General features: G+C 43.3%; 1 protein-coding gene across 1 annotated transcript in view; it reads right to left on the bottom strand.

Moving 5' to 3' along the window:
• gmds (GDP-mannose 4,6-dehydratase) overlaps positions 1-15,210 on the bottom strand; it is a 188,682-nt gene that overhangs the window by 36,314 nt on the left and 137,158 nt on the right. The window contains exons 8-9 of the mRNA XM_069680042.1: positions 6,431-6,549; positions 4,817-4,913 (exon numbers count right to left, since the gene is read on the bottom strand). Of these exons, the coding sequence (XP_069536143.1) occupies positions 4,817-4,913; positions 6,431-6,549 (216 nt within the window). The remainder of the gene's footprint in view (positions 1-4,816; positions 4,914-6,430; positions 6,550-15,210) is intronic.

The following is a 15,210-nucleotide window of genomic DNA, read 5'->3' as shown; positions in this document are numbered from 1 at the left end:
TCCCTCTTAACTTATTATTACTACACATGTGCTGTTGTGTTTAAATTTCAAAGCAGGCACAGCAGAGAGGATATGTAGGCGATAAAGGGGGCAACTTTTTGTCTGCTATTACCTCGCGTGGAAAAACATTCCTGTGTTGCCGACCAACGATTTTTGCATCGCTGACACAGACATGGGTCCAAAAATGGGCGAGAGACTGCGCTGAGAAAATGACAGCGAGAATCGATGGGTCAGAAAGAGATAAGATGAATTGAAAGACAACTTCCCATTAATCACCCCTTCTCCCCCTCTGCATGAGAGGTTGGACAAAACCCACGGAGCTGTCACTCAGCTGGCAGCAGTTTGAACCCTCCAGCGACACATGAACTTGGAAGCATGACAGCCGGGCTGCATTAGCACAGACATACACAGGTGTGTGCATGCACACAGACACACATCAGTGCAAATATGTGCACATACTAACTTGTGCGAAAACATCATTTAGTAGAGCTCAAAACTAGATCCATGTGAACAAGCAACGCTGCCTACGCTGGTGGGTATTTATTAGTTCTCACTGGAAATGATCTAAAATATCCACCTTCACAAAGTGTAAATTACAGTACGATTTCTTTATACATTTTCATCATGTTGGAGCCATAAAATCCAACTTTTAATCTGTTTATTAATGGTTATAACATTAGGAAAGATCAGTTTATACAATTAAAACACTTGTTGAACGTCTTCTGCGTCTCTGTTGGAGCTTTTTCAAGTCATTGATGATGTCACAGTGAGGTCATCGGGGTTATCTGGGCGTCTAATTTGATACCTCTCATGTTAAATGCAAACTTGCATTACAAAGTGAGCGTGGAGGTTTTTTTGTTTAGTACCAACTCAGTCTACAGTTGCAGCTATAAAAGCAGCATCATGAAGGTACCAACAGCATCGTAGCAGCGACTACATCAGCACCACAGAAAGTATGAGCAGTGTGTATAGCTGTGTTTGCTTTGTCTGGCTCAGGTGACTCAGCGTGGCTCGTGTATGATTTGTAAGGACGTCCTTGGTTATGAAATCACGCGCTCAAGGAGAAAAGGGTTTTAAGGTGAACCTGAAGGCAGGTCTCATTATGACTCCGCATATTACTGTAGAAAGGAAGGAAGGAGTACAGCGGAAAAAACACAGGCACAAAGTATATGAACATACACTTTATCTACCAAGTAGAGGAAGCCTCTTGGTTTAAAGAAGTGGCTTAAACCAGCAATGTTTCTAATAGCCAGCAGGGCGCGACTCCACTGGTTAAAAACATACGTCTGAATGCATCGCCTACGTCTCACCTGATTTATCACCTCAGTAAATGTTTTTCTAATGAGCTTATGGTCTCAAAAGCTCGTTTCAAGTCTTCATCAATGCAGCATGACGTTCATTTAGCTAATTATGGTCGGATTGAGACTAAAAAGGCAGAGCTACCATCTCTGTGGTTTTGTGACGGCCATAAAAGTGACACAAAGAGCAGTATTTAAAAGCAGCAAAACAAATACACACACACATCGCTTTACACACGATTACAACACATGTTTAAGCGCCATGAATCACACGGATCTCACACACAGTCTGGAATAATTTCCAGTCTTCTTAATCTCTAAACAAACTGTGAGAACCAGGAAGAGAAAACTGTGTGACCACACTAGAAATATCCACGGCCTCGATACAGTTTATCACCTGACAACCAAAAGTAATCTTGACTATTAGAGCATAACGCACACTGACACGCCTTCAAGAGGCTCAGGCAGAGGCTGCATGCTCACCTGAGCCAAACCTCAGGCTGTGACTGACAGCTCTGCAAAGCCAATACAATGGAAACAATCAGCAGCCATGACAGTTGGAGCAGTTTTGTAACTTACCTGCAGCTTGATTCAAAACAACACTGACAGCTTCAAACCGCACGTCTTTCGCTTTAACATGCTGCAGTTTAACTTTATTTTCCTCTTTTCAGCCGGCGTGTTTCACATCCAGTAAACATCTTTCAGAACCACAGACAAACTCGGCGTCGCCCCTGCTGCCTCGGGGGCTTTGTATCCCCAACGATCGCACACAAGAGCACAGATGTACACAAAGAAACACACACTCGCGCCACATGTGAAGCACACCTGCATATTTAACCCCCTCACACGCCCTCCCTGGCTGCTCACTCCTGTCCCAAGGGGCTGGGGAGATAAATGAGCTCATGTCAGACACACACACTGACAGGGATAATGATGAATTACATATATATTAGCACACAGCCCGAGGACTCACTCCTCCAGCATACAGCCACACACACACATACACACACACACACACACACACACACACACACACACACACACACACACAGGCCCCCACATGGAAGCCAACTTTCTTGCACCTAAACAGCAAAAACTGAAAGGGTCTGAGTCAGCTGAATCCTTAACGCACACACACACACACACACTTGATGACAGGTATTTCCACTCAGGAGCCACAATGCTGAGCTGTGAGCCCGGTGTCAGTCACTTCCTGTCTGAAGAGGTCAGAGGTTAAACACTCCTCAGTCTCTTTAAGCCGCGCCACAGAAATAAAGAAACAGTGAGACAGAGCAGAGGAATCACTGTAACTGAACCGTGTTCCTCTCGTTATCCCTGAAATCCTAACCTTCTGTTTCCTCAGAGACACACACGTTCATCACCCCAAAAACTGGAAGAAAAATGTACTATGCTAGTAAAGTGGTTCAACCTGATATTTAGGAGTTAAGCCTGAACAAGGTCTGTAACAGAAAGATTTTATCTCTAATCACATCTAAGAGCTCTACAGGAATTAACAGGAAATTTGGCATCACTTGATTTCTCTGGAAATCTTTAGGGGAACTTTTTTTGTGTTGTTCCGTGAGCATCGTGAAACCTTTTAAAGCTGTCAAGAATGTAAGTGGATGTTTACCGGCATCCTTTCATCACATGTAGGGTTTAGCGTCGGGGCGGGCGGTATACCGGTTTCACACCGTCACCGGTGTCACGTTCTGCCACGACAGAGATTTTCCAATACCGAGATAAAGACACACGTTTTGGTTTTCGTGCACCTTTTCCATAACTTACAGGAAAAGTCCGTCTGATATCACACCTGGTGCATCTCTTCCGCAGAGCACACAGAGACCTGACGCTCTGCATGCAGAGTGTGTGTGTGTGTCTTGCCTGTAAACATGTGCGCAAAGCTGCAGCCGTCCTATATGATGTCGGCGGGATGATTGAGTCAGACGTGCAGTTACGTGAGTCGGCTTTTCAGTGATGTGATGCGTCTGTTATTAGGGGAACCTCGTCCGGTGCTTGAACGGACCGTTCACGGAGCACACGCTGCGAGCGTGTGCGTTTGCCGACAGGAGTTCTCGTCGCGGGGCTGCTCGCGCTGATTATACATACTTTTGAACACCGTTCGAAACGGTAGATGACAATAAACCCAGCTGCAGCCCACAAGTCTGTTTGTTGTTGCTGAACCAAGTGTGGTAAAAGTGGGAGGATTTTTGTTTTGTGAAATAGAAAATAGACTTTAAAGTCCCAAATAATATTAAGTATAATTGTTAATTGTTTATATGTACATGAAAACAGCTAGATTCATGTTTTAAGTAGAGTCCCGTTTCATTTTGTAATGCCACAAAATACTGATACGGCCACAAGGAAAAGAAATACTGTGATATAAATGTTAATGTCCATTTGCTGATGCATCACAAAAGCTCTTGTGACAGATACCGCACAGTTCTTTGCTGATGGACCACAATCGGCTCTGACCGGCCTCTGCGGTAGTTCTCAGGATGGATTCAGGGTTAATTACTGTGAATGACTGAGGCGACTCGCACAAAGAACACCGGCCCAGGTGTGTGACCGCTGTTTCCATCGGCTCAGCAGTCATTCAGCGAGGCCTCCTCGCTAATCCTCCGCCATCACTCAACTGGATCTCAGCTATAATCTCGCCAGGGCCAAAGCTCAGCAGAGGGGCGCTGCTGGCTTTAAACTGAGAACCTGAAAGCTAATCTGGGCCACAACACTCCGGGGTAACTTTACACCCTCCCTGGGGGAGCAGCCACAATAGCGATGAGAGAAAGGCCTCCTGAATATCAGAGACCCTTCACACCGACAGACAGATGGAGGGACAATATGATGGCCCTTTTTTGGGTTGGATGCTAGCAGCTAGGATGAACACAAACACAGGCAGCAAAAGCTCATAGAAAAAGATTATTTTCTCCAGCGCTATCACAAGTTTCTGATTCAGCAGAATTACCTCACCCTCACTAAAAGATTTCAATGTTGTTTGCCTGGAAACGAGCACCCATTCAGCACCAACGGGCAGGATGCAGTTAGTCTTAAAGAGGCTGACTGGCTCGTTTCCAGCTGTTTAAAAGCATACAATAAGCAGCCTGAAGCTGTCAAATGCTCCTGTTACAGCTGATAAGTGTATGGACCCAGACACAATGACCGGCGATCAGATACATGCAGAGAAAACAGGTTACATTCATGTTAAGGTCAGGTGTATGGAGCAGGAAATATGGGCAACATGAATTATATAGAAGTATATGGATTACACAGTATTATAGTAGGCTGCCTTAATTGTGCAGGACTAAGTGGAGTTTGTTGATATTGTCTGTGTTAAGAAACTATACAAAGAGCAAAAAATGAGAGATAAACCGACACAAAGGCTTCTGAAAAAAAGGTACGTTCACTGCCTAAAACATCAGATAAAAAATAACACAGAAAAAAGGATATTTTTGTTTTTAAAATACAATAAAAATAAACACCACCTCTACACACGCAGAAACACAGGACGAAACCAGACTTACCACTTCAGTCGGACGGAAGTATTTGGGGTCCACCTTCACATGCGCCACCCCGGTCTCCTGGCATCGGCCGACCTCCTTCTCATCCTTTCCATCCCACCTGGAGAGACACAGATCTTAGCAACATGTTCCCACAGCTGCTGGAAGGTTCAGCTGTCCGTACGTCCAGCTCCCTGATTGTTTCCTGCGCAGTTTGTTTCTTTAGAGCCTCAAGCAGACAAAACACGTCACCTGCCTGTTTTTCTGACATCAAAACATCTCACACACACACCTTCACCAACATGTCAGGGACTTCCAAGAGGAAGGTGAGTGAGAGGTGAATCGGAGGAAAGGGGAAGCTTAAAGGAGACTTAAATATTTCTGTTTACACCTGGTTTTATCACGTGTCCTGGGTGATCTGATCATACCTGTAAGGACACAGTGAGATCCAGTCACTCAGGCCACGTTTGGAGGTGGTCTGGGAAGCACATCCTTTCAAAGCCTATTCTCCTTTGAGTGACAGATTGCTCATTTGATTACTTTTGTCTAGTTTAATACTTCTCTGCTGTGTGTGGTGAAACTCTTTTTGTGTCATTAGTTCTCATGTCATATCAAAGAAGAGGCTGTGTACAAAAATACGGGACATTTTGTGTCCTAAATTGATTTAGTAAGGGAGACTGCATATATGTTTTATGACGAATTTGGACTACATCATACAGGGACGCAAAAAGAGGGCACGGCTGCACCTGGAGGCAGGGGAGACAATTTATCCATGAACAGGTCGTAACCCTTCGATTCCACAGGATCCGTCTCCGGCGCGTTCTGTGTGCGGCGCGACCTCCGGAGTCGATTGCGCCCAAGTCAATGATAGTGATTCCACAGCACGCGCCACGGTCCGTCTCTGACGGAGGCCGCTTCAAACACGCGTCAAGCTCAACAGAGCAGATCGTTCCAAACAGGAAGTCAAACACGAAAGCAGCATACAGCATCCGGTCATTTCAAAATAAAACACCACGTACACACCGGTACAGACTCACGTTTTTTTCCATTTATTTTAAGATCAACAAACTGAAATCTCGAAAAAAGAACACTTTAATTAAGTAGTGTATTCCTCCATGGTAGAAGCACAAAAATCACGAAATTATTTCCAAATGAGCAGATAATCAACCTCGGATGTGCAAACTGAACTGTAGTTTGTGTGTTGCTCTGTTAGCATTGGTGTTATCACGTGATTTCTCAATTCTCGCACGATAATGTGATCTCGCGAATCCCGCTGCTTGGGCCAGCGCTCCGCTGTGCTGCGGACCAGACACGCTTCCTGTGGGCGAGGGCTCGTGCCGTCTGACGGACCAGAACCGCGGCGCAGACGGAACGCGCCAGAGACGGATCCTGTGGGATCGAGGGGTAACAGTTTATTTAAACTATGCATCGCACTGAGGATACTGGATTTTAATGTCAGTTGTGAACAGACGTAGAGTTGTCCACTTGTGGTCAGATCAACCAGGACGCATGCTGGACATGAACAGGTATTATACACATTGTGACCTTAAAGTCAGTGTGATGGGATTAAGTTCAGACTGGAACATGAATGTTAATGCAGGATTGTTCTGTCGTATATGAATGTTGTTGTGCACTCACACTATGGTCTTCCCCACATGTTTGAAGGCCTTCTCCACAAACTCCCTCACGCTGTGCACCTCCCCCGTCGCTATGACGAAATCCTCTGGCTCCTCCTGTTGCAGCATCAGCCACATCGCCTGAAAGACACAGAGAGACAGAGACAGAGAGGTTAAACCACTGAGAGATCATAAAGACAGTTCAGCACTCCGCGCTGGACGCTGCCGAGTCTGTCCTGACAGACAGGAAGTGAACCTGCGACCTCTGAGCGGGGCATTCGCCTGTACCTCTGCGCTGACGTCACCGCAAGGGCTCATGGGACAGATACCGTGGGAAAGAAGGACAGAGCCCTCCCAAGGGCCCAGTTTGCTGCTGGCACACGCAAAACTGCACACGTGGCTATAAATGCACATGCACCTTTACATGTTAACAGATTTGCACATAGTTGTCCTGGTGGAACAGCTCAGAATGTTTAAGGAGAAGTTAAACAGCATCCAAGTCTGACTTGTGTTCACTGTTTCTAACTCCACAGTGCAGACAGTATTATTATTAGCCGATATACCCCAGTGAAAACTGATATTCTGGGTCCCTTAATGGACCCTGCACTATATTAAACAGGCAGCGAGGGCGTCTGTGCGCGGCTCCATAATATTTATGGTGAACCAGAGCCAGCAGGTCAGAGCGGCTGACCTCTGCCACGTCGAGCATGATTAGGGGAGACTCGCTGGGGGACACAGGGACAGACGGACAGACTGATGCTCACATCCACAGCGACACATAAAGACAAGTGTTATATTATTATTGAGATTCCATATTTTTAGGCTGCCTTTATAAGTCCCTAAAGACACATGTGCTGGAATAAAATGTTGCTGCATGGATACTGACAAGAACTAGGAAAGGCGTCGTATCTCTCCTGTGTTAGCTTCTCTGCACTGGCTCGCTGTAACATCTAGAATTTAAAATCCTTTTTCTCACCTACAGAGCTCTTTAGGGTCTCACACAATCATATCTTAAATCTATTATCCAGCTGGTAATTTGTGCGCACAGGATGCAGGCCTGCTTGTGGTACCTAAAGTCTCTGAGGGCAGGTTCACACCAGCCATGTTTAGTCCGACTGAACCGAACCCTGGAGCGTTTGTCCCCTTGGTGCGGTTCGTTAAGGTGGTGTGAACGCCGGAATTAAACTCTGGTGAGGAGCAAAAAACCGGACCGTGGTCCCCTGGAAAAGACGGGTCTTGGTCCGTTTTGATTCTGGTGAGAACGTAAACGGACTTAAAGTAGGACCAAATACAGGAAACAAACCATAAAACCCTATGCACAGATGTAACAAAAGTTCATATGTTATCAACATAATGTGTGATGATGGATGGCGGCGGTGTGATAACATCAGGGCGGGAATTAGTGCCCTTTTTCTTTACTTGAGCCCCTGCCCCCAAAATGTCCGTGCACGGCCCTGGCCTTACATTATTGAGCCCCTCTCCTTTGGAATCATCTGCCAGATCAGGTCCGGGAGGCAGACGCCGTCTCTACCTTTATGAGCGGGCTTACAACTTGACATGTAGCTCCTGCTTCCTCTTCTCTCTCTCTCTACCTGTATGCGTTCATGTCATATTAATGCATGTTACTAATTATATATCTTTGTGGGAGTTTTTGTGCGCCCTTGTCTTGCAGGTTCCTCTGGATCGTTGTGGCAGACCGCCTGCTGCTGTTGACATGCTTACCTCCAACTGCTTCAGTTATTACTGTTATTATCAGTCATACTTACATCATCATTATACTCATTGCTATCATTATTTTAATTGGCAATGCTATAGTAATTGTCTATTATCATAGTTGTTACTGTTCTTATTGCTGTCTGAAAATCATCCTGTCTCTCTCTCTCTCTCTGTCGACGTTTCTCGTGCCTGCTTCCTGTTCCTCCTTTGTGTTACCTCTTTAATATCTTAACAAAGAGCCCACAATTCATAACCATAACACATAACTGCAGAGAGAAGAGTCAACACTTCCTGTCTGGCTTCAGTTCTAATGCTTTGGTTGTGAGGCGGTTACAAAGACTCCAGGAAATGTTCCAATGAAAGACACGTTTTCGGGCACCTTTTAGAAACAATGGTTCTGTGTATATACTGTAGGAGGGAAAGGTTAAAGTAATGGACTAAAAGAGATACATTGCAGAGGTGCGCACAAACTTTTCGGTGAGCATCAACTCTTTTGCATAGAAAACAACATCTGCAGCAAAGTTTCAGCCGCCCTGTTGACCACTACTTCTGCTCTGCTCTGTTGTAAACGTGTCGCGCCTCGCACAGTTTCTTTCTCTCCTCTGAGTTACAGAGTTGGTTTCCTCTCCGTCTTCACTGAGGTGACTTAAACACTTTGCCTGTCTCGCTCTCCGAGGAGCACATCAGCGACGTTAATGTGCTCTACTTGGAAATGTTTTCAACAGTGTGAGTGTGTGTTTCTGAGTATGTTCCTTTCAGACACATCAGGATGTTTTATGTGATGCGGCTGGATGGAGCAGAGTCTGGCTGTCTCCCTTTACACATTTAGCAGATTATGACTCATACATGTGTCTTTAGCAGACACACACACACAAAAACTATGAATGTAAAAAGTGCTCAGCTCCTGGAATCCTAACAGTTTGTTACACCTCACTAAAATAGCACAGTGTATTTCCTCCTGTATGTATCGTATTAAAAGCTGTATGTTTTAATTACACTCTTGTGCATGTAAAAGCCCAACGAGGGACCAGTGTTGGGCGTAACGCGTTACAAAGTAATCAGTTAGAGTATCCAGATTACTTTTTTGTTGTAACGAGTAACGTAACACGTTATTTTTGCAATTCAAGTAATCTGTTACTGAAAACAAATTTCCCTTTTTCTTCTGTCTCCTACTTCTTGGCAGGTAGCTGCGCACCAGCAGAAGGTAAACACAGCTGCGTCAGTGCGCATGCGTAGCTAATTCAGAGTTTACTTTGTGGAAATATTCACATTATTGTGAATGTTTGGGTGAAAGGGACGAGAACAACATGACGGTGAAATGTAAGCTGTGTCTGGGGGATAAGTGCTCGTCATCTGTGAAGAGCTCGACTTTAAATGTGAAGAAGAATCTGCAGATAAACACAGCTCCGCAACACTGGTGGGACTAAGAGCCTGTGTTGTATCGTTGTCATGGAAACAACTGTGCCTACTACTGTGTGCCCAGTTCACTGTCAGACTGTTAGCATAACATAGAGCTGTTAAGGTTATACTGCGTCTGTCATTCCTGTTATTAGGCTGCGGATTCAAAGGTAGACGTGCAGTAGGCTACACGCTGTCCTGACAAGATAACCCACATGTGGAACGAGTCGCAAAGGGGTATTTTTTAATTATTGGTAACCCAAAGTAATCTAAAGCGTTACTTTTCTCAGTAGGTAACGCAGTAACGTAACAAGTTACTTTTAAAAGTAATGTTAGGGACAAGAGTTGACAATAAAGCATGTGACATTTTGTCCTGAGAAGACAATAAAATAAAATAAACCCCCATCAGAAAGTTACGTTGTGACGTTCTTGTGTACCAAAGTACTGTACGTGCAGATTGTGGTATTGTATTAGCACATGCCTGCTTTAAAACACACTCAGACACACACACACACACAAAACACACTCCAGCAGTGATGGAATGCTCCTCCTCGGGGAGGCGAGGCCGTCCTATCTCAGGATCGTTCAGGGTCACCTGACCGCTCAACGCTAATGGCTCCCCTGAGCCTGACCTCTCACCCCACGGCCCCTGATGAACACACCAGATTCTCACACTGCTACACGAGCCAATAATAGCACCTCGTGTTTGACTGACAGCGGAACAAACGAATCGAAGCAGAGCGCTTTCTGAGTCTGTGTTTCCAATTGATTCCACATTCTGTGCCTGTTAAACTGAGGAGAATTGAATTATCTTACAAACCACATCTGACTTGCTGTCAATTTATTGCTTTAGAGGGCCTGTTGGATTTCTTATGAACCAACAAAAAGTTATGTTGACGTTCAGTGTTAGTCACGGAAACACTGTGAATGTGTAACAAACTTGCTGAGTGCATTTTCTTCCCTTTTACAACATTTGTAGAGTCAATTTTTTATGTGTTTTTTACAGGATGGAAGTCGTCTTTTGTGCCTTTGCATTTTGCAGGAAATCTGCAAATATTAGATAATATATTTCAGCTTCTAAAATTTAAATATTTGTTGCTTATATATGTTTTATATAATTGTAAATTGAATAATCAGACAGTTAAGAATTTTGGTAAGACAAAATAAACAATTTATAGATTTTTTCCCACCCATTTTCTGGTTAAAACAATTAAAGTAATAATCTTAAGGATTTTCATGTAAATAAATGTCTGATACGTCTCTATCTATCGCTGAATGAGGAAACACAATTGTGATTGAGCCTATGGCCCACTGATAAAAGCCTTTGCATTTGCAGTATTACAGACTGGGTGTCTGTGGCGACTTTCGCATAAAAAATTACAAGCAGCGCCCAGTTAGTGACGCGTTTTCCATCAGCCAGCAGTGGTTGGTCTGCCAGAGAGGGTAGGTGGAGCTAAGCGGCTGCTTTTCCGCTCTCTGCAAGTGTTGCGAGTAAACAGTAATCTACTATGGCTGAACAAACAAAGAAAAGATGGATGACTACAGATACAACTTCAACAAGAAGTGAAAATCCAAAGAAGAAGAAACAAACTCGACGCTCAGATGAAGCAAACAGTCTGAGAAGGAAAGCGACCGTCAGCCAGGAAAATCAAGAGTTACAACCGGAGCCAACCGTGGACGTCACACATGCAGCACTGGATATCTGGGAAGTGTGCTTCCGCAATTACCTTTTATCACCATAGGTTCCGCCAAAGAGAACGAAACTGAGATCTTCGAGATTATAACTTTAAATAATATAGAAAATAATTGAAAGTTGCAGCCCTTAGACCTTACCTTTTCAGACTTTCAATTCATTGAGCTCAATTGTTCTGAAATGAGTAAGGAGAATATGGAGTAGTGTTTACAATAGGATTGTGTAAGTGATGATTGTGGAGCCATTATTTAATCATTTATTATCATAATATAACTAATGCTGTAAGAATCAGGTAAATATTCTTATATGGCCCAAAATTATCCCACTGCTATCTGCAAATTACTACAGAATCTGTAGGCAAGGGACAAGATGTTTTGTGTCTAAAGTGTTCTGCTTTTTATTTGTAGTACGAGCAATATTGGACAATCATATCTGAGTGGAATTTGGTTGCATGCAGGAAAAGAGTCCATGAGTCCAAAAGTCGGAACGTGGTACAAAAAGTGCAATCCTAGGGACGTCACACATGCGACACTGTCTGGATATCTGCAGTGTGCTCCCGCAATTACCATTTATCACCATAGGTGCCGCCAAAGGGAACGAAGCTGAGATCTTCCAGATTACAATTTTAAGTCAAAAATGTGATGAAAAATTAATGAAAGCATCACTTGCAGCAGCCTGACACATTACACTATAATATTGGAGAGAACAGTAAAACAGACCATAGATCCAGCCTGGGAGTTTAATCAGAGGTGAGTTCACTTTCTGCTGTTTTAAATAATTCCCCTCCTCGATGTGAGCGGGATTATTTATCACTGGAACCAGTGAACTATCAAACACTGACATTTACACCGTAATACTGTTTTGATCCGCTGACTGGCTGATTATTTGAACTTGTAATGAAGCTTTCCCTCGTCCTGCAGAGCTCGCTGATGAATGTGAGGCCGGCAGTGAACTGGATGGCTGCGATGATGGGAGCTGGGAACGCGGCTCGGCTTCTCTCGCAGCCAGAGAAAATGTTTACCGCAGGAGCTGAGTGATACGGCCTCCGCTGATTCTAAAGCAGGAAATGGGATAAATAATATTGTGTGTATTTTTCTGCTCAGAGTCGACGGGATAGAGCTCAGTGAAATCATGTGAGACAGCTCCGTGCTGCTAAGAGCGGAGAACGCTGGCTTCACTTTGAGTATTCTCACATTTAACTCCCATCATCTTCCTCCCCCTCCTCCTTTTACCTTTTACCCTCTTTCTCCCCTCTTTCCCCCTCCGCTCCCCCTCCTCCCTCCCTCCCTCAGGATTGCTCTGCTTCATTAGCTATCTGATAAACAGCTCAGAGGTTCAGCCCTTCACACTGAACCCGCACCTTCCTGTTCACATGGCCACAGGATGACCCCCATCACGCACTCGGCACTCGACTCCAGCTCAGAGACAGACACTGACCCCTGCAGCCACCCACAACCCCTTCACCTGAGTTATACTCTGACACACACAGGGGGAAACCTGGTGAGCAGAGTTCAAACGCTCTGTTATGTTCAGAGGCTGGAAAAACATGTATAAAGGACGTGAGACGTTTTAAGTGTCTGATGAAATCTGTATTTTGGTTTGCCTTTTGTCGCCACATTTGTCGGGTTGACGTGGCTGCATAAACAAGTAATCAGTTCCATTTTTAGATCTAGTTATGAGCTGATTCAACAGCAACATTTGCACAGCTTGATCTCTTTGTCTAAGACATTTCTGATACTAAGGCAGGGTCGGGTAATAAGACGATACCATCTATTAGAAATGTGCTGTAGTGTATATAATGCATACATGAGCAGGACTGTGTCAGCTGAATTTGACACCGGTTTGATCCGTCACATATCTAATTAACTAATAAAACATCCGCTTATTTCAACCTTAAACAATCTGTCAATTAAACTTAAGAAAACATCACAATATTTATGGAAAATATGAAGACATACCACCGTAAAGGTGTTTCTCTTTCCTGAACATTTTGACCACATTTTTGATTTCTTAAAAAAACAGAGTTTAGATTTTCTTGATGCATCTCAGGTACTTATTAAAGCAGCTATATTTCCATATTTTAATTCCCCCTTTGTTTCGTTACTTTCTGGATTTTATTTTATATAATTAATCATACAAAAAAAAACACACCAATCAAGTAAAAACGGCAAAAAGAAATTTCCAAGAGGATCTAAAGATGTTAGAATATGTCCATAAAACATGAAGTAAACATTAAATGTGAAGTTTATGAAACTAATTAAAAAAAAAAAACTAATTGAAAAAGGATTTTATATAAATAAAATCTGATTAATTGCTTTTAATCTTAATAAAGTGTCTTCAAACAGCAGGCACAAAAACACATCATTTCATCAAACAGAAGAAAAGGCAGCGATCCTTCAGAAATTCTGCAGAAGCATATTTCTTGAGAAAGGAGAGTGTTGCTTTAAAACAGTAGGAGTTTCATGGTTTCATTCAGCTGTGGCTTTTTTTCAAACTGTATTATATTTAATCCTTTCCATATGCCTCAGTGAGAAAGAGCACTGATAGAGCGCAACCAACGCAGCGAGGCTGCGGGAAAACCCCTGGTACAAACCAGAGGCAGCCTGCTGACTCAGAAGCCTCCTGTATAGGTCACACAGTGCACTCTCACCACTGTCATACCCACGGCTGACAACGTGCTGCTTCAGGCCATGAACTCTTTACAGCTTCTGCTTCAAATCTGCTCGTCCTGGATCCTATTAAAGAGCATCTGCAAATAAATGGAGTGAATAAATGTCTTGCGTGAGGACACTTGAGCAAGGTGTTTTCTGGCAGACCTCCCTCTAAACCAGCTCACCCCTCCATCCTCCCCTCTCTCCCCTCTGTGTCTCCCCTCCTCGCTCTGAGCGTCCGGGGCTGCTGCGGCCCCTCCGTCCTCCGTCCTCCGTCTCTGCCTGCCTGACTACAGCTGACATGTGGAACGGCTCACAGTAAACACTCAATGGAGCTGCTATTACGGCCGCAGAAAGTCATCAGCCCCAATCACAGACTGCTAATGCCATTAACCCCGGGGTTTCACACACAGACGCACACATACACAGGCGTCCACAGGAGGGCAAATGCACTAAACATACAGAACCTTCTGCCTCCAGCACACATGCAAAATAACACTAAGCTGCTTTGACGTGAGTTCAATAAAGCCAGACTTTAATCATATTTTTGAACATATAAAAACTGAGCTCTAAACAGTTCAGTTCATTTTTTTCAATGTCTTCTGACAGCTAACACTGGCACTTTTACAGTGATGTTGATTAATGTGCATTGTCCCTGAGAATAAACCAATAAATAAAAAAAATACCAACATAAGAAAATGTTCCCCCTGGGGGAACAATAAAGTTAATTTTAGTTTTATATTAACAACACATTAACATTAAAAAATGACCGCAGTACGGCCACACTCCCTTTTTCCGTCAAATATGGTCGACTGTTTGACATGAAGGAGCAAACTAAAGAAATTATTTTGCTATTTTATGAATTTTCTGATTGTATTTTCAGCCTTTAATGCATCCTAATGATTACTTAATAGATTATTCAACTCAGGAGACTTTGCGCTTATCGTTTCTGGAAATACCTCAGTTTCTTTTTCCTCAATAACTTTGTTAAAATCCCCAAAAATAAAATCCAAAATGATGTCGTGTATTTTAACCTTTACTTTTTTCATTGATATGATTTAATCATTCAGGAAAAATAAAAAATAAAAGTAGTTTTTGGGTGAAAATCTTGTCATTTTTACTGGTTTCTGGATTCAGATTGTTTGTCTTTGGATTGAACACAATTTATTTTTTTGCTAATCATTTATTCTTGTTCTTTTAGAGTATGATTTATTTTTTTATGTTAAGAACAAAATTAACACAAATAACTGTAAAATTAAACTTTCATTAAAATTTCAGACAAACTACATATAGTGATATATATATGTATATAATATTAATTTCTAATCCATGAACAGGACCTGA

The sequence above is a fragment of the Semicossyphus pulcher genome, unplaced genomic scaffold, assembly GCF_022749685.1.
Source record: "Semicossyphus pulcher isolate SPU_LCO1_2020_fin unplaced genomic scaffold, fSemPul1.0.p SCAF_4, whole genome shotgun sequence".
NCBI classification, from domain to species: domain Eukaryota; kingdom Metazoa; phylum Chordata; class Actinopteri; order Labriformes; family Labridae; genus Semicossyphus; species Semicossyphus pulcher.
Note: the sequence above shows the minus strand (reverse complement) of the source record. Positions and strands in the feature narration are given on the sequence as shown.